The following is a 21717-nucleotide window of genomic DNA, read 5'->3' as shown; positions in this document are numbered from 1 at the left end:
ATATGTCTTGCCTTTTTGTACTTTTGATAATGCAAATAACATGTAAGTTATGCAAATATTCAAAGTAAATGAACCATGACTGAAGGTACATGGCAATCAATCTCCATGGAAATGAGATGTGCCAATGCTAATACAACTGCATACCAAATACCATAGACTTATCATAAGTCGTTCCCTTTCAACAAACCTAAACACAAACATTGACTTGTAAACTATGTAAAAGTTTCAAAGTCAATGAACCATGATGAGGGGGTGGGGCCATATAATCTCCATGGAAACGAGACTTGCAAATGCCAATAAATTTGCATACCAAATATCATTGACTTAACATTAGCCGTTTTTCTTAAACTGATCTTATCACAAACTAATACATGTAAACTAAGCAAAAGTTTCAAAGTCAATAGACCATGACTGAGGGGGCGGGACCATATATTCTCCATGGAAATGAGATGTGCTAATGCTTATACAATTGCATACCAATTAACATTGGCCTACCACTTATGGTTCCCCTTGAACTGACCTAATCACAAACTAATGCATGTAAACTAAGCAAAAGTTTCAAAGTCAATAGACCATGACTGAGGGGGCGGAGCCAAATAATCTCCATGGAAATGAGATATGCCAATGCTTATACAACTGCATACCAAATATCATTGACTTACCACTAGTGGTTCCCCATAAACTGACCTAATCACAAACTAATACATGTAAACTAAGCAAAAGTTTCACAGTCAATAGACCATGACTGAGGGGGCAGGGTCAAATAATCTTCATGGAAATGAGATGTGCCAGTGCTAATACAACTGCATACCAAATATCATTGACCAACCACTAGTGGTTCACCTAAAACTAGACCTAATCACAAACTAATACATTGTTGACACCGCCATTGCCGATGCCGGAAACAGCATACCTATGTCTCGCTTTTTGACACTGTCAAGGCAAGACAAAAACAGACCAAAACACAAAAACTAATGTTAACCAATGAACCATGAATATGAGGTCAAGGTCAGATGATACTGGCTAGACAGACATGTACAATCATTCCATACACCAATAATATTTGACCTATTGCTATTTAATAGTATTTGAAAAACAGACTAAAACACAAAAACTTAACATTTACAAATGACCCATAAAAATGAGGTCAAGGTCAGATGACACCGGCTAGACAGACATGTACACCTTAAAAATCCTTCGATAAACCAAATATAGTTGACCTATTGCTTATAGTACATGTACTTGAAAAATAGACCAAAACACAGGAACTTAACATTGACCAATGAACCATGAAAATGAGGTCAAGATCAAATGACACCAGCTAGACAAGACATGTACACCTTACAATCATTCCATACAACAAATAGAATTGACCTATTGCTTACGGTACTTGAAAAACAGACCAAAACTAAAAAAAATCAACAATGACCAATGAACCATGAAAATGAAGTCAAGGTCAGATGAAACCTGCCAGTCTGACATGTACCCCTTACAATCATTCTGTACCAAGTCAGGAATATGACAGTTGTTTTCCATTCGTTTGATGTGTTTGAGCTTTTGATTTTGCCAATTGTTCAGGGACTTTCCGTTTTAAATTTTCCTTGGAGTTCGGTATTTTGTTGTTTTACTTTTTTCCATACACCACATATAGTTGACCTGCTGCTTGTAGTATCTGAGAAATGGACCTGATCACATAACTTTAACCTTGATCACTGATCCATGAATTGAGGTCAAGGTCAGGTTAACCCTGTCTGATGGACATGAAGACGTTGCAAGGAACCCATATACCAAATATAGTTATCCTATGTGAGAAATTCACATGACAAAAAAACTAATTTTTTTTCAAGCAGTCGCTGAACCATGAAAATGAGGTCAGGGACTATGGGCATATGACAGACGGAAACTTCGTAACATAAGGTATCTGCATACATCCAGGTCTTCTACCTTCTGAAATATAAAGCTGTATACAAATAGTTTCCCCGCTGCCGGCGCCAGATAGTAATACCTATGTCTCGCATACTGCGACTTTCGTCGCAGGCAAGACATAAAGAGATTTCTAACAGCATGAAACCCTGAACCATGAAAATGAGGTAGAGGTCAGATGAACCCTGCCAGACAGACATGTACAACAAATATAGTTGACATATTGCTTATAGTTTCTGAGAAACAGACTTAACCAGCAAAATTCAACATTGACCAATGAACCATGAAAATGAGGTCAAGGTAAGATGATACCTACCAGACAGACATTTACATCTTACAATCATTTCAATACAGTTGACCTTTTGCTTATAGCACTACAAAAACAGACCAAAACACAAAAACTTAACATTGACCGGTACCATATGAACTGAAAATGAGGCCACGGTCAAATGAAACCTGCCAGACTGACATGTACACCACACAATCATTCCATACACCAAATATAGTTATATATTATTGCTTACAGTATTAGAAAAAACAGACTTAAAACAGAAAAAGAAATGAGCTGTCAATTTGAAAGCGAACTGGGTTTTCTGTTTTCTGCACTTTTAGGTTTTGTTTTTTTTTTTCCTGTCACATTCTCTGTTTTCCAATCTATCAAGGACCATAACTCCTGAATGGCAAATATTGAAATTGTCAATATCAAAATTGACCACTATTTTGTCATCAGTAACAGCATGTCAAAATTTATTGAGCATTGGCTGAACAGTTCATAAGTAATTAAAAGGAAATGACAAATAGTGCCAATTTCCAATCTATTAAGTACTAGAACTCCTGATGGGCAAAAATGAAAATCATCAATATAAAGTTGACAACCATTTTGTCATCAGTAACAGCATATTAAAAGTTTAAGAGCATTGGTTGAACAGTTCATAAGAAATTGCACGGAAACGATATAAAGTGCCATTTTATAATCTATCAAGACCATAACTTCTGGACGGCAAAAGTGAAAATCATCAATATCGAACTTGACCTCCATTTTTTTTATCAGTAACAACATATTAAAATCTTAAAAGCATTGGTCAAGTAGCTCATAAGTAATTGCACAGAAACAATATATAGTGCCATTTTCCAATAGATCAAGGACCATAACTCCTGAACGGTAAAAGTGAAAATCGTCAATATCAAACTTGACCTCCATTTTGTCATCAGTAACAAAAATTTTAAAGCATTGGTCAGGTGGTTCAGATTCCTAAGTTCAAAGACTCATAATTCCTACAAAACTGATAAAAAATTCTTGTGGATATGCACATCTACATAGTATGCCTGCATTAACTACAAAGATTCATGATATTCTGTTGTATGGTTTGAGAGGAGTTGCACTGTCTGACAAACTGTTGCAGAAGTATATTTAAACCAAAATTCGAAGTTAAAGGTTCAAAACTTTTAGAAAAAAAATTGAATCATAATTTCCTGTAATTTAATTCACATCTACATAGTATGTCCTTATTATCTCATGAAATTCTGTTGTGTGGTTTCAGAGGAGTTGGGATGTCAGGAACAGGACTGATGGCCTGACGGACAGACGTGTCAAAATCATTATACCCTTCACAACTTTGTTGTGTGGGTATAAATATAGTTGACCAATTGCTTTTATTATCTGAGAACGGACCTTATCATGTAACTTTACCCTTGATTACTGATCCATGAAATGAGGTCAAGGTCAGATGAACCTTCTGACATACATGTAGACCTTGCAAGGAACCCATATACCAACATAAGGCATTTGCATACAAGGTATGAAGCATCCAGGTCTTCTACCTTCTGAAATATAAAGCTTTATACAAATAGCCTTCACCATGGCCTGATTGTACTCCTCATGTTGTGACTTTCATCTCATGCGAGACAAAAATTGCAAACCTGATGAAATTTGGTGGTTTGAAAACATACCTGTTACGATCAAGTTTGTCAACTTTATGTCGTCCAAATTTTACACAAACTGGCTGCATAACATCTCTGTAAAAAAAAAATAATAATGAAACACTGCACAGGCAGCAGTATTTATGGCACACAATAATTCATCATAAATTTAACTATAATCATTATAATTGGTGAGTCTGACAGATAGAAACACCTCATTTTCTATAGAAATTTAACCAAGATGTCGTCGATCATATATTCGAGGTTGCTTTCCATTAGCAGTGATTCATAACTAAGGTCATCTGATTTTTATTGGACATTTGGTACAGTTAAAGATTGAGCATTTTCAAATCAAATTTTAATGGACCAATAAAATCATCTTTTACCTTTTTAATATGAATAAAACCACTTATACATAGCCCCATTGCTTTCTATGTTAAATTCTGCAATTTCAAGCATTCAGAACTTTTTTGTCTTAATTTTAAACAAGATTGCTATCCTGTAGCCAAATGCTGTGCTATATAAAATTAAATGGCAAAAAACATAGGCAACAAATCCTACCAAATATGAGAGGTTTCTGTATAACAATTGCAGAGGAGTACGTTGCATTCATAAGGTGTTATTGTCACAATACTAAATAAATTGGTCTAAGTCCCATAACTCTTGTTCAAATTTTCAGATCAAAATGACGGTACAATATGGTCAAAAACACAAGATGGCAGGGGTGTGGAAATGCTATGCCCGACTCGCCCGACTCGTACATTTGAACACCCGGACAAGTAATTTTTTTTGTCTGGGTTGCCCGTGGACAAGTAAAAAATTACACTTGACAGAATTCAATTCAATCAAAAATATAGAATTATTTACACAACTTATTAAGATGTATTATTTTATGTAAAGCTATAAAATGAACTTAAATAATTAATAGCCATTCCTATCTTCTTTCTTTCACTAATACATTTATGATAGGGACCATATCTTGTATATAAACCTTTTTAATTTATTGATGGTGACAAAACAAGCTTTTATAATTTTATCCTGTATTTTTATATAAATTGATACATGAAGTACGTAAAACATTCCACTGAGAAAATCTGCCTTTTTAGATTTTATTAAAGTTTTACATCCTAAATTATTATCTTAATATCATATATATAGATCTTATTAAATAAAACCTTTTTTTTAACGTATTTTTATGCATAAAAGCAAATTCAAATGAAACATGTTTTTAATTATAAATAACAGGTACTCATATTAATGAATATATGGTAAATTAATTTGTAATAAAAAAGGTCCCTGTAAATATGCCATACATGACACTTTTATCGTTTATTTATATGTGCTGTACAAATGTTGGATAAAATTTTTCTTAAAATCTTAAAGTTAAGGTAAAACTCCATATGGAGGTGCTCCTAATTATTAAAGGAGGATTATACTAAGAAGTAGAAGTAAAAGAAACCAATGTTCAACACGTAAAAAACAAATATTTAAGTCAAAACATCAATGTTCATGACAAGAAGTATTAATTAAAACTGGAAATAGACTGATAACCAGAATAAAAAAAATAAGTATGCGAACCCGGGTCTCATAAACGTCCATTTACCCGGGATCGCCAATTAGGGTTTTATCCGCTATCTAACGGAAGTGTCATTTCAATTTTTCTTGAATGACTTCAATCGAGATTGATAAATACCTGATAAAAACACCTAGACTGTGAAATCAAGACAAAAAGAATGAAAATAATAATGACGAGTTGAGATAAATCGAAAAACGGAGGTGGAGAAAGACAGGGAATATGAAAAAAAAAAAAACAGAAACGAGAATTCCAGAAGTCATACCTAACAGATTTACCCTGGCTCTCCTGAAAATAAATAAAATTTTTGCACAATTTGTAGGAAACACCCACATCTTGATGATCAATAGTCTAACTTATTTGTTGGCAAATCAATAGATAGAAGGGACACTTAATGATCTATTATTTAGTTTTCATTTCTTCACTGGTTTCAAAACTTAGTACATGTACCTACATACTAGCATTTTAAAAACATTGCAAAATTGCCCTCTAGATGTCTTTTGCTTGTTTTGCTGTTGGGTTTCTGTCTCATTGATGTTAACCCCATACCTCCTTTTATTCATACACATTAACAAATATCACAAACATCATTTATATTGTGATACAAAACAGTTTTTAAGAATCATACAAGCTTACAGTAAAATATTTCAATATTTATTGGGAAATTCAGGGCAAGTAACTTTTTTCCGGACAAATAAAATATACAGTTTTACTTGCCCAGGAACAAGTGCTCACAACAAATATTTCCACACCCCTGGATGGCAAACAATAGTACAAAAGTATGAGAGCTTTCTGTCAAATGGACCCAGAGAGGAGGTGTTATTGTAACAATACTAAATAAAAGAAGAAAGTGTCTATGGGACAGAGCATAAGTTGTGTTCAAAATAATGAAAGGTAGAAAATTCATGATGGTAGCGTGTAATATGTTTTAAGAAAATTAATTAAATTGACATAGTTTTGACACTCCAAGTATGGTGTTTGAGGGAATCACTCAAGGAGCTGATATACTTTGGGATTTCATTATTTTTAGAAAGAACAGTATTTTGGGATATATATAACAAATCCAGTGAATGCTCAAGAGTGCTAGATGCTAAAAATAAAAGAATTTAATATAAAGTGAATGTTTTAAAAAACGTGGTACCAATAAATAAACATTCGGAAATCAAATTATCCTTGATAAACTGCTATATAAGTTTGTCATATTTTTGTTGACAAGTATGAATATGAGTGGTTTTATCCACCAAAAAAGACATAACAAAGTAATATGTGGGTCTGGATAGTGATAGGGTTTACAGGATAGAGAATAATGAGCCAAATCTACAGAAAATAAACAAAAAATTAATAATAGAGAAAAATAGGTAAAAAAATATATAGAATAGAGAAAAGTGGGGTGCTAAAATGAAAAGAAAAGTGAATAACATGAATAATGATGTGCAAAATATATAAAGACTAGAGAAAAATTACCTACAAAATGAAGGACACCCCATCCAGACTCTCATGTATTTGTGTTTCTAGAATAAATAGTCAAACGAAAGCTCAGGATGAACAAGAGGATAATATGTGATGGCGTCCAACAAAATGGGCCCAGATGCGGTAAAACGTATATTTGACTATGACATTGCAAAGTTAACGTCGACAAGCACCTATAAAATATTTTTTCGCTGCCTAAAAAACAACATTGCTTCACTAATTATATCACATTAACAGCTTACCATATGTGCGTATTTCGTAATTATCCTTATATATATATATTAAAGTCCGCATTATTTATTTTTAAAACAGTTCCGTATTTTAGCCTATTCATATTAAAAGTTACTTCCCGTACCGAAAACAAAAGTTGACAAAGTAAAAGCATCTCAAGCTAGTTTTGTTTCATTTTGCTCAAGTATATACCATCGGAACTAACAGATAAACAGAATGAGAGTTTATTGAGGAGCGACGGATTGTTGATGAATTATATTTTGCCCAGATAGAAAGTTACCAATGTAATAATCTAAACAATGATGTTGGCGCTGTTAACTTTGTGAGTCTGATGATTCCGAGTCGTAGCAGGATGATATTTTTATACAATTGATCCGTCAAATGAAGAAAATCGTGAATATATATGAAACATAAGCCGCAGAAGTGAAATACAGAAATGTTGGTTTACACTCTTTCTAAAGATTATGGAGGACGTTATCTCCAAACATTGTGGGGTCAAAACCATGTACTGAAAACATGATTTTAATACTTGATAAATACAGTACACATGTACATATTCAGCTAGCAAAAGAATAAAGAGACTAATGCAGAAAACAGTGCTCTTCGAGCAAAAAAAACTATACCAAACTTCCAGTTGACAGCCAAGATGCAGGTAATTATATTAAATAATCATAAAATCAGATTAAAATAAATGCGGATAGTGTCCACATGTGGACACAGATGATGCCCCCGCTTGCATATCATATAGTTATAAAGGGACATAACTGAAGAACGGTAAAAGTGACGCTACCCAAATTTGAACTTGATCTGAGTTTTGTGGTAATAAGCATTGTGTGTAAGTCTCATAACACTTAGTTGAGGCTAACTTAAGTAGAGAACAGAAACTAGAAATTCAGCAATTTTTCTATTTGTAAACACGCATAACTCTAGAACGGTTGTGTATAAGTTTTATAACATTTGGTTGAGACAAACTAAAGTTAGAGAACAGAAATGAAAAATTCAGCAATTTTTTTGTTTATAAAGGGACAAAACTCAAGAATGGTAAAAGTGTTGCCACCAAATTTTGTACTTAATCTGTATTATGTAGTAATAAGCATTGTGTATAAGTTTCATAACATTTGGTTGAGGCAAACTATAGTTAGAAAACAGAAACAAAAAATTTGTACTTGATCTTAGTTTTGTGGTAATGAATATTGTGTATAGGTTTCATAATGTTTGGTTGTGGCAAACTTAAGTTACAGAATGGAAACTAAAAATTTTGCAATCTTTCGATTTATAAAGGGGCATAACTCAATAATGGTTAAAGTGACACTACCCAAATTTAACTTGATCTGTGTTTTATCAGTGGAAGTCAAAATTAAACATTGCATTGTATAAAGCATTGATTGTAGTTGATTCAACTATAATCATGGACAAATTTTAAAAATTACTTGATATTTAGAAGAAAATAAAAATTTTGCAATTTTTTCCATTTATAAAGGGGCATAACTGTAGAATGGTTAAAGTGACGCCACCAAAATACAAACTTGATCAGTGTTTTGTGGTAATAAGCATTGTGTATAAGTTTCATAACATTTGGTTGAGGCAAACTTAAGTTAGAGAACGGAAACTAATAATTTTGCAATTTTCCATTTATAAAGGGGCATAATTCTAGAACGGTTAAAGTGAAATCACTAAAATACAAACTTAATCTGTGTTTTGTGGTATTAATAAGCATTGTGTATAAGTTTCATAACATTTGGTTGAGGCAAACTTAAGTTAGAGAACGGAAACTAAAAATTTTGCCAATTTTTCCATTTATAAAGGGGCATAACTCTAGAACGGTTAAAGTGACGCCACCAAAATTCAAACTTGATCTGTGTTTTGTGGTAATAAGCATTGTGTATAAGTTTCATAACGTTTGGTAGAGGCAAACTCAAGTTAGAGAACGGAAACCAATTTTGGGACGTATGTATGTACGTACGTACAGACGGACGAGGGTAAAACTTAATGCCCCCTCCGCTACGGCAGGGGCATAAAAAAACTGATAAGTGAGCAACAAAAAATTGCATATTTGAATATCAACATTTGATGTTTATGTTTTTCTTGTTTATCATGTTTATAAATCAAAATAGTAAAAACAATAAATTTAGTGATAACTCAGGCTGTGTACCCCTCTTTAAAACAGCTAAAGTAAATGAAAAATGTGACTGACAACTTACATATATATGTATCCATTTAGAATTAGAATGTACTTTCATTTTGTTAAATATTACTTGTAATTTTTATATGCAATGCATATGTAGAAATTTGTGTACATATTGAAATTAATAAAATGTTATTGACTGTAAATCATTTATAAATTTAGATGCACTTTTTTTTTACCACACTGCATAGTGGGTCTCATTGGGGTCTAAGCATGATGCGGGATTGGCAAATTTTTTGTAAGCGTGACTCGTGAAAGTCAAGTTATTGTGCGAAAACAGGGAACAAAGACGGGCAGGACACATGAAATTACAAGTGTTATTATTACAATGATAAGCGGGATATGGGAATCTGACAAAACACTAAGAGGGATCCGGGATCAGACCACCCCAATGAGACCCCCTGAATAATGATGTCATGTCATGTACATATTGACTTTTTAAGATGAAAGCACAAAATTGTAGTTTAGTATTCATATGAAAAATAGGGTTTCAGCTAGTTTTCTCTGAAATTGACAATGATAAATCATATATATACATGTAACCTCAAAATTTCGGCATCAGATGTTTAGCAACATGTTAAATTTACACCAATGAATTTAATTAACAGAAAGTTTATACTGACAGCACCAATCTGAAAACTGCATCTTTATGTTATAGTCTGAATTTTCATATTAACCTGAAGCGAGACAGACTGACGAACTGACGAACAAACGAACGGACGGACGAACGAACGAACGAACGAACGAACGGACGCACAGACCGAAAAACATAATGCCCTTCTATCGTAGGTAGGGCATAAAAACACAATTTAATATATATGTTGACTCTTTTTGTCTTTTGTGGTTATATCAGTGGTTTGTGTGCCTCGTACAGATCTTTTGAGACATTGAGATAAGATAATTGCAACTGATGTTTGTAGTTTGTGCATGTGTTGTGCTGTTACATCACTGTCCAAAATTGTGGTGGGGAAGGGGGTTTCCAAAGTCAGTAGCCTGTAGTACAGTGGTTGTCGTATGATCATGTCTTTCATATTTGTTTTTCTTAAATTGCTCTATTATAAATTAAGCAGTTAGTTTTCTCATTTGAAATCGTTTCACATTTTTCATGTTGGGGCATTTTACAGCCAACTATACAGTATGGGTTTTTCTCATTGTTGCAGGCCGTACAGTGCCTTAAATTGCTTTGTACCACTTCATTTTAACTTTTGTAGAAACTTGTCTCATTGGAAATCATACCACATCTCCTCATTTATTATATAAGGTATATTATTTGTGTTATCAGAAAAGCTGGTTAATATAAAAATAAGGAGATGATAAACACATTTTTGCCTAAATGAATTAAATGACATTAATTTCAAACATGTGTTAAACTGTGCTTTTTTTATTTTACTACTAAACTGAGTTAAAAGGAAAACATAGATCAAGTTAAACAAGATAAAATTTTGTGAGCTTAAATACAAAGTGACTATTTCAACACTTTAAAATGCAGTAATGTCAGAACTCATGTACTTTAGAAAAAAACATATTTAAATATTTTTGCATAATAATGATAATTTAATCATGAATTAAAAGAAAGTAGATCAAGGATAAAAAAGATTATTTTCTTTTATCATCATAACATATTGTATTCAGATTTATTTCCCAAATTTGCTTGATTTTTTTTCAGACTACCTAAGTTTCAGGGGCAGATGCTGAGTTTTTTAAAGGAGGGCATATATGTAATTCCCAAAAAATTGAATACCGCCAAAAGGTGTGACGCTAAAAAAAGATTTGGAAGATTTTATACTAAAATTTATATATCGTGAAAAACATGATTTTTTGGGGCAATCAAAGGGGAGCTGGGGGATCATATTCCCTCTACATCCCCTGGATCCATCATTGAGTCTTACCACTGATTATCCACAGAAATATAAATATTCAATTCAAAGATTATACATGTATGTATCCTATATCCATTGCAGGAAAAAAGCATGCTCAACCTTTTGTGAATTTATTGTCTCTTCTGATTACATGTAAAACATACTGCATGAACAATGTTTTTTGATGGTGTAATAGCATTTATGTTGTATTTATTTTGCAGATTACAGATAGTGTCATCAAGTCCAGTATGAATAGCCATACTATTGCCCAGTTAGTCAAGGATATGGAGAATCCTGTCATATTTTATGAATGGAAGCAATACCTTCAGCAGTATTTTAAAACACTAAAGCATATAAGCACATATCACCACTTCATTTTTGATTCATCAAAACATACACAGATGTGTTATATGTAAAGAATCATGTGACTCATCAATATGGTTAAAAGAACAACACTATTATTTCACTATCTAATATGCCAAAAAGGATTAAATGCAGCAAGGCAGTGGTATATATCTATGAACAAATCAGGGAATATTTTTAATGAAATTAATAAGGATATATAGTCTGTCCAAAGCCTACATTGCAAAACTGAGGTTGACCTGACCTATGAAGGATAATCCAATAAACATTAATGTCCACCAAGAAAAGAGCATCTTATGAATTAAAATACCAAAGTTTTTTGTTTGTCTACTTTTCTAATTTGAAAAACAATATCAACTTCTCAAGGCTATTCATTAATTGTCACCAACAAAGTCAAAACCTTTTCAGTTGTAAATAAATTGACCACATGGCAGACAACTGGCATATCCTGCACTTGGTACAGACGTTTTCAATAGCAATGCCACTTAATTTTAAGTTTTTATTTCATTGGACTTGGGGAAAAAAATCAGATGGAAGTTTGTGATACTTTTTTCTTCTTATTTCATTTGAAAACAAAACACACATTTAAAACATAGGATAACGAGAGGCAACTCATAGAAGACCAACCAAAACTTATAAAAGGACAATTAATTTCAAAGTACAACGTGAAAAAAAAAACAGATTTAGGGACAATGACATGAAGACAGTACATTACCACCAGAAACAACACAGAAAATGTATGTAAAAATTAAGATATTTGAAGAAAAGAAGAAAACAGCCATTCTTGAATATTTATTGTTTTGTTTCCATAGAAACCACATCATGCACATATATATTCCACAAAAAACAAGATTTTTGTCATCAAGATAGATATTCAGATCTGGATTATTTATAGAAAACACAATTTTGAGGTGCAACTCATCTAAAACATTCCAATTGCCAAGAAAATAATTTATAGTCAGAATTTTGTTTGAATTTTCTGTTAAAATATTATGTACAAAAATGCATGCCGAATTAGAACATGCTGTATTTTCGAAAACCAGTTGAGATATCATCATAAAGTTTTGTATTCATGGTAAGCACATTAGTAGTATTGAAAAAATGCAAAAAACTGAAAATATGTATAAATTATTATACATCATAAAGTAATGCCAATAATTGATGTTTGTGTCCGTACACATAAACAAAATGCATGGCAACTATTTTGTTTCTTTATTCGTATATATACAAACTTCGAGACATATAATTTTCTTTGAAATTCCCACATTCATTCAGAGTTTGTAGTTTCGGGGTTCTTGTTTATTACATAAAATTTTTTATATATCCGGACTGTCACGTGTTGGCATAGATGAGAAGGATTAAGGCAATTAATTTCCTAGTGTAAAACCATGTTATACTGTGTTGGGAGAGATGTTGCTATTACAATAAACAAAATGTAGAGAATTAACTCTGTAATCGGAGAGAGCCCTTTCAATTTTCTCCAAGAATTTAGGAAGGGATATCCAAGTTTCCTGGTGTGACACGGAGAATTATTTGTATTTGAATTATGTATTTGGAGTATGGAAACCTATTCGTTTTAATTGTACTGTACTTATGTTTCACCTTTTTTTTTTTTTAAATATAAGCAAGTTTATAACATAAAAATAATATAAAATCTTACTTTTCTTTAGTTTGTGCTTCAAGTTCTTCTGACAACTTCTGTTTTTCTAGCTGGTCTGAAAATCCATTAATTGGAACATCTTCTTTTTCCTTAATGTCATCTTTTCCCAACTGGCTTAAAATCTCAACAACTGACTGTGTTGGAACGATGTCATCTGCCTTGTGAGTGTCAGATTCCTTTGTTTTCTGATTATTTGAAAGTTTTCTGTCTTTCCATCTTTTCTTCGTTACAAAATTATGCTTTAGGAAAGAAGTTTCAACTGTTTTCATACCATGCATACTGACCATATCTTCTTTTATCTGAAATGTTTTGTTAACTTTTTGATGAACTTTCTCATCAATTTTATCCAGAAACTTCATGTCATCTTCTGTTAAGGATTCCTCTAAACTTTTATTTATCTTATGTCTTTCTCCACTTGATAATTTGCCTAATACCGAATTTCTGGTTTTTTTTAAAGACATCACAGGTGGCTGGTAAGATTTTACCTTTGAACTTTCAAATTCTTTGTTATCATTATCTAATTCATTCAATATTGCACATAAGCAGTCATCTTCATCAATTTTGATTTCTGAAACTACTGGCTTCTGTTTTCTGATCAATGACAGTTGATATGAAAATGATGATCCTGTCTTATTTTTTAAACATTTAGAAATACTTGATGGGCTGGATGAATCTTTATTATTCTCTTTCTGGTCCACTGCTCCATCGTATATAATACTATGCTTTTCTTGTAGGTTTATTTCTTCCAAATTCTGATTGCCTTCAGGATTACTGGGAAAGTTCTGGTTATATCCAACTTTCTGGTTTTCATCATTTATCTTTTTATCAACAGTTCTATTTCCTGTCATAAGCTCTCTAACATTTTCAGACACCAATTTATCTTTTCCATTGTTTGCACCAAAATTTGAATAAAAAAATCTTTTTGAGTTTGGTGAACTCCCACATTTTGACATACGCTTCAAAAAAGTCCTTTTACCTTGATACACTTTTGTAGGTGTAACTCCCTCAGTCGCAAATAATTGACTGCCAATTTCATGTGAACTTAAATTGTTTTGTAAACTGCTTGAATCTTCAATTTCGTTCTCTATACATGTGTATGCTTCTCCTTGAACATTTTTTTCTCTTTCTGAATCATTGTCCTGTTTTTCATATGCATTAAACTTGAAAGAAGTAGATATAAGACCTTTTCTAGCTTTAGAAATCTGTTGCTTTTTAACATGTTCTTTCTTCAGGATGTATGGGTTTTCAGAAACGTTAGCACCACTGCTTAGAAAGCTTCTTCCAAAAGATTTCTTTTTTACTGGTTCATCATTTCTATCACTTTGTGGAGTATCAGGAATGATTCCCTCATCATCATGACCCTTCATTTTTGGTGTATTTTCTGCCAGACAAACCTGTGTTTCTGGGATAACAATTGTTTCATTTCGAATTAATTTGTCACTTTTGTTTCCTTGATTTAAATCAATTTTCAACTGGTTTAAACTAGTTTTAACAACAGTAAAATTTGATTGGTTTGAAGCCATTCTATCTGATTGAGTTTCAGTTTTGAAAGAACAATGTTCTTCAGTACTGAAACATTTAATTGCAGCTGTTATTTCACTTTCAATAACTTCTGTATAATTTTCTACTTTCCGATCTGTTCCCAAGTTCAAATGATCTGCTTCTACTTTTGTACTTCCTTTCTTTAATGTTAACTTGCTGACACTTGTTTGGCCAACTTTAGAAAACAAGCTACTTGAAGCAGGTGTTGCTGAATTTGTTTTAGCAGGCTGAAAAATAAATAAAAACGGTCGATGCTTCACAAATATATTTTTGCAAATCAGCAACTGGCTGCATAACATGTTTTCTAAAATAATGCATTTTTTCATTTTCTTTTTTTAATTTTCTCTTTTTAGTAATACTGAGTCTCACAGAATTTGTGATGGTGATAAATGATATCCCTATATTTCTTAAGGGAAAAGTATCACAAAAGCTTGGTGGCAGTTTGCTCCTTACAGCAGGGTTCAACATTAAAGGCTGTCCGATTGCCGGGGACAATTCAAAGTCATCACTGGGCAAGTAAAAGCTGCAGTATACTTGTCCGATTAGCATGTAAAAATTAAAAGTAAAAGGTGAAAAACATGGAATCTAGGCTTACTTAATTTTCTTTTTATCAATAAATAATCATACCAATTAGCCCAACACTTTCAAGTAAATTCAGCTTTAGTATTTTCCCTTTTTAAAATTGTCCATTGATAAATTTTGAAATTATAAAGAAACTAAGGTTTCAACTCCCTCAGGCAAAGTTGACCTTTGATGGATTTGGCTTTTTTTTTATGTCCTTTTTGGTGATATAGTTCTTCAACTGTTTTGGTTCTTATACATCCTTGGCTTTCAACTATTCGGCTTTGAGCGTTCCTGATGAAGGTAAATCCAGAAAAGCACTTCAGACGCATGAAATTTATATCATGTTTTCATTTATATATAGATATGTTAAAAGTATTGGCCAATCAGAGTACGATTCTTTTGTTGAGGCATTCTTTGATGAACCTAGCTATTTTAGGAAAATTATCCGAGAAATAATAACAAATTGAGATCTCCTTAGTAATATCATCAATTTTTAAAACCTTGAACAAAAGTGAAATAAAATAAGATTAGACACATGATTTTTTATAAGTTGTTATTGGTTTGAATTAGCTGTCAGTAACTGCAAGAACTCTCAGGATCTGTATTTTTGTCTTTGTTCAGGTTCTTATGTGCTTTGTATCAATCTGATGAGTTTAGCCATTCTCAACTGATTTTTATAGTTTGTTCTTATGTGGTACTGTTAAACCACTGTCTCAGGTTAGGGGGAGGGTTTGGTACTGGTGCCAGCAAACATGTTGAACTCTGCCACATTCTGTATGTGCCTGTCCCATGTCAGGAGCCTGCAATTCAGTGGTTGTCGTTTGTTACTGTATATCATATACTGTAAATTCAGAAATTATTGCGAAAAATGTGACAGGGTTATAAACGCAATAATTTAAACTCGCATTTTGATATTTTTTATATGAAGTAAACAGGATTTTTCTCAATATCGCGAAAATTAAAATCGCATTTTATTCTAAAATGACAAAATCGCAATAATAAACGCACGCAATAATTTCTGAATTTACAGTAATTTGTATTTAGTTTATTGTTTTGTACATAAATCAGGCCCTTAGTTTTCTCTTTGCAATTGTTTTACATTTGTCCTTTCAGGGTCTTTTATAGCTGACTATTTATGCAGTATGGGTTTTGCTCATTGTTGAAGGCCTTAGGGTGACCTATAATTGTTAAATTCTATGTCATTTGGTCTATGGTGGAGAGTTGTCACATTGGCAATCATGCCACATCTTATTTTTATGTTATACATTACATCTTCAAATATGTCTGGTTTTTTTATCATGTGAAAAGATTATATCTTTCTAGACATTTACCAATATGCTATTGTACATGTATGTATTTTTATAGAAAATATATATATATGAATAAATTAAACCCTGATAAATATTTATGAGCTCTCAACGTTCAGCAATATCTTATTGAAGAAAAGAGTTTATGAGGGTTAATAATTATAATATATTATGAAAGTCACTTCCATATCAATCCCAGATTAAACAGTGGTCCAGGAAAATTATTTTATTCCCAGTGTTCTCTTTGGATAGAGAACAAATTTAGTATTAAAATATAATTCCAGAGCCCCTGTGATTTAAGGTTGGAAAATTATTTTATTCCAAGTGTTTTCATTGGATAGAGAGCAAATTTCATTCTAAAATACAATTCCAGAGCCCCTGTGATTTAAAGGTTTGAAAATTATTTTATTCCCAGTGTTTTCATTGGATAGATCATAGAGAGCAAATTTCGTTCTAAAATATAATTTCTGAGCCCCTGTGATTTAAGATGGCACAACAGATAACTCTGGGTAAGTTTTTCGGCAGAATACGGAAAAAACTGAGAGCTGAAAATTTTGAAACAAAAAATATTAGAATATAAAAAAAGAAGAATATGAGACTTATTGGATCCTGGAATAAACACTTTGAGGGAAATAGGAGATGGTGCAGATAGGATTATCTGTAAATACTGTACAGAACAGACAAATAAGTCATGGCAAATAAGACAACAAAAAAAACACAGAAATGTTATGACTTAAATCATATTCTTCTTTGAGTTTGCCCTTTGGTCAATGGTAATCTGGTGTGGTTCAGGTGACTTGGTACAACACTTCGTAATCCAATACATTTCATATTGATTTTTTTTTCGCCACATTTTGATGTTGAGATTTTGGTTTGTTTGGCAAGTTATCAAAAAGATTGTTGGCACATGATCTAGATCGGGAACAGTGAATACCCTTCAGCATACACTTTTTCCTCGGAGAGTTATCTCTCTGTACACTGTTTTTCTTGTTATTGCTACTCCTTCACAACCATTAAAGAAATTGACAAATTTATTTTTCCAAATTGCTGTTTATATCCTCAGGATGTTCTGTTGAATTTTGACTAAGCAAAACAGAGACTCAAATTGTTCATTGTGACATGTGTAAACTGAAAATTTTTTTGCCTATTAGCAATTTTTGCACTTCCTTCATGGAATAGTTCTTTAGAAACCTTATATTTTTTATAAGTATAAACCTATCGTGAGACCAGAAGTTCCATCTGTAAATGGGAAGAAGCAAATTATTTCTCTTTTTCAGGCAAAAGTATATAGAAACCATATATTTTTGGAATCAGTGTGAACAGAGCTATCAGATGAGACCAGAAGTGACATTTTCTTAACCTGAAGTAGCAAATTATCTCCCTTATTTCATGCAAAAGTAAATAGTAACCATATATTTTTGGAATCAGTATGAAGAAACATATGATTTGATGCCAGTAGTAACTTTGAGTAAACAGGAAGTAGCTTATTATCAATGATAGAAATTTAATGGTGGAAAAACCTTCAATTGTTCTCCTTATTAATTAATTAATCAATTAATTCCATTTTGAATTGCATTTACCTGATTTTATGTCCATAAATGGTGGTTTAAAATTTCTTTAGCAAGTTCAAAATTTGGACAAGTGGTAACAGTATCTTCCGGACAAGTAATATATCATAGTAACTTGCCTAAAGGGCTACTTGCTAAAAGAGAGGCGACAGATACAAAAGGGACATTCAAAGTAGAAAATAAAAAGACAAGGCCATGGCAAAAAATGAAAAAGACCAAAAGACAACAACAGTGCACAAAACACACCAATGAAAACTAAAGACTGAACAACACGAACCCTACCCAAAACCGGGGGTGATCCCAGGTGCTCCGTAAGTGTTTGCAGATCCTGCTCCACATGTGGTACCCATCGTGTTGCTCATGTAAGTACAAACCCAGTGATAAGTCTAATTCGGTAGGTCACATTCGTGGAAAAGAGGACAGGATTGTGGTTACAACAATTGGAACTTATCTGTCTTCATCTGTGAAATAGATATTCCATAACAATCAACCAACTTGTGATGGCTTCCGTAAAATTTACAAAGAGATGATTTCAATTTCATCTCTTGGAGCTCTTTGATTGAATTGCTTTAAATTTCTTGTGAGCAGCATCCCTCAATGAAGGAAATCATCTCTTTTCCGTATAGTTTTGTTTTAAACCAACCCTCATTGTCAATTTCTAGATGCAAGTCAATATATGAGGCAGACTTAACTGTATCGGTTGTATCCTTTATCTCAAGTGTGATGGGATAGATGCGTTCAACATAGTCACCAAACTTTGAGAACATCATCCATAAAGAGGAATGTGAAGTTAAAGGATAATGCTAACTTCTTTTCTTTCTTTCTAAAAAGCTCCTGTATGAAGTCAGCCTCATATGATTACAGGAATAAATTGGCAAGAACAGGAGCACAGTTGGTTCCCATGGGAAAAGTTAATGTCCAACCTTGTACAGGAACATTTCATTATTTTAAGGACAGACTATGTTCATCCTGACCAACATTGGAACATTACTGGGATAGAAAAGACATGATTCAAGTTTAACAAAGCTTTACATGGTATCAATATGATATCAATTAGATGAAACTCTTTTATTAAGGACAATTAAATGCAACTAGAGGTCACTCTTTAAAACTTTCAAGAGTCAGTGACGGACAATCCAAAGGTTACATATTTTTTTCATTTAGAATAGTAGATCAGTGAAATAACCTGTCAGATTCAACTGTGCTTCAAGGTTTTTTAATGCTTTAAAGTCAGCTTTAGATATTGATGATGATGATGATGGATGGCTGCTTAACGTCCATCGGCAAATTAATATGCATATTCAGGACGAGAACATGTTAATGTAATATGAATATTTACCCTGCTTTGTACTAGACCGACACGCTTACCTGGATTTTTAACGTGCTAGTACACAAGGTAACAGTCCACAGGAATACATGTCGACTTACCCAGTCACATTATTCTGACTCCGAGCCGACCAGTCTTTGCTCTTACTCCTTAGCAGAGAAGCAGCAAATACCAATTTTTAAGTCTTTGGTTTGACCCGGCCAGGGTTCGTACTCACGACCTCCTGCACTCGATTGCCAAGGTCAGCTGTGAATGAATTCGCAGGGGATGTAGAAAGACAAAAGTTTCCATCTGTTGATCACCCAGCTAAATAAGTCACAAATAACTATTTTATGGCCAAAGTCAATTTAAATCAGCATAAAGATCTGTTGGCATCAATCAAATGGTAACTGGTTTACGGTGGACTTTTCCTGATGGTCAAACCCATACCTTTATAGAAAAAAAAAATTTACCTTTTGACTCGAAACTAGCACCTGGCATCTGCCGTAGACTTTCACAGACTATTGGCACATGTCAAGCAGAGGTTTTGCTATTATAGCTTATTTAGATGATTTTTTTCATTTGGGAAAGCACTAAGCAGTGCTGTGCATATGTGCTTAGGGTTTCAACTTAAGCGTTGCTATTAGTTGGTCCAAGGTCATGGACCCATGCCAGAAATTAGCATTTTAGAGTGTGGAGATAGACTCTACAACCTTGGATTTAAAACAAAACTCAAAGAGCTAAGGCAAGAACTGGCAGGTTTTCAGCAGCACTAGCATGTTTCTAAGAAACAATTGATAAGTTCTGGCAAAATAGGCACTTATATATATTCTCTGATAACGCAACAACACTGTTGTTTGTATCAATAAGAGTACCTCTATAAACAAACTTTTGATGTCCTTTTTTGTGTGAATTGTTTTTGGCTATCTGGTTGCAATTCATCTGCCTGGGAATCAGAATGTATTGCCTGATGCTATCTCCCAATGGCATGAATTAAAGTTATGTTCCTCACATGTCAATCACTCAGTTTTCTTTTATTTTGGCTTACAGGCACACAGACATGACAGATAAGTAGCTAACTTGGATAATAAAGTGGCCACTTCAGAAGTCACACTTATGCTGAATCCACAAAAAAAACTGATCAGAATTATTTGAATTCATACAAAAAAATGTTTGTGCTATTAAATATTCCTTTAGTACCTTTAAGTAAAGATAGGTAGCATATTTGTCACAGAAATTACTATTTAATTCTATCAGTTTATTAGACATTTGGAGGCAGGTCAAGCATATCCCCTAGATTCACATTACATTGATACTGTGCTGCAGGGTACTAGCAATGGTAAATCGGAAACTACCTATCACACCCAGCTGGTTTTTTTTAGATTTTTTTACCTTTTCTACCTTTCTAGAGATGCTCAAGCACTCATTATCTCAGCTGAATGTAGACACCAGTATCTATTCTGGCCATAGTTTTTGCAAGGGGTATGCTACTTTTGGTCTAGAATATGGATAATCGTCTGACCTAATCAAGGCACAGGGTGACTGGAAAAGTGGTGCATAAAAAGGTTACCTAAACCTATCCTTTTCTCAACAGATTGTAATGAATGCTTTTGCAGCAGCCCTGTATCATCAGCATGATTCTGATGTACCTACTTTTCTACTATAACACAGGTTACGGCTTATTTTCGAGTACCACAGATTTTCAACTTGGTTTTGCTTTGTTTGTAAATATGTTTATTGCTTTATTGATATGCAAAGAAAATATCAAATTTTGGTTCTTTCTTTAAACCTGTGTTTGTTCAGTTTTACCTTTAAACAAGTAGCCAATTGGCATGTCTTGAGCCCCTTACTGATATCTGATTAGTGTAAAACAGTTGCCCCTATCTGAACGAACTGTATATACTCAGCATTTGGTTCGGGCTGCTGCTTGTGTCTCTTGTTTACTACCATACTCGGCCTTGTATAGTTTGCACTTTTACATTGTCCGCACCCCCCCCTTCTCGCCACGAGAATTCAGGAAAAATAAATGTGGATAGTGTCCACATGTGGACACAGATGATGCCCCCGCTTGCATATCATATAGTTATAAAGGGACATAACTGAAGAACGGTAAAAGTGACGCTATCCAAATTTGAACTTGATCTGAGTTTTGTGGTAATAAGCATTGTGTGTAAGTCTCATAACATTTGGTTGAGGCTAACTTAAGTAGAGAACAGAAACTAGAAATTCAGCAATTTTTCTATTTG

The 21717-nt window shown here is 33.1% G+C and overlaps 1 protein-coding gene across 1 annotated transcript in view; it reads right to left on the bottom strand.

The window, feature by feature from the left end:
* The window catches only part of LOC127712845 (uncharacterized), a 144284-nt gene that overhangs the window by 88337 nt on the left and 34230 nt on the right, over positions 1-21717 (bottom strand). The window contains exons 3-4 of the mRNA XM_052219452.1: positions 13185-14953; positions 3874-3939 (exon numbers count right to left, since the gene is read on the bottom strand). Of these exons, the coding sequence (XP_052075412.1) occupies positions 3874-3939; positions 13185-14953 (1835 nt within the window). The remainder of the gene's footprint in view (positions 1-3873; positions 3940-13184; positions 14954-21717) is intronic.

Source organism: Mytilus californianus, unplaced genomic scaffold, assembly GCF_021869535.1.
Source record: "Mytilus californianus isolate M0D057914Y unplaced genomic scaffold, xbMytCali1.0.p SCAF_8, whole genome shotgun sequence".
Lineage (NCBI taxonomy): Eukaryota > Metazoa > Mollusca > Bivalvia > Mytilida > Mytilidae > Mytilus > Mytilus californianus.
Note: the sequence above shows the minus strand (reverse complement) of the source record. Positions and strands in the feature narration are given on the sequence as shown.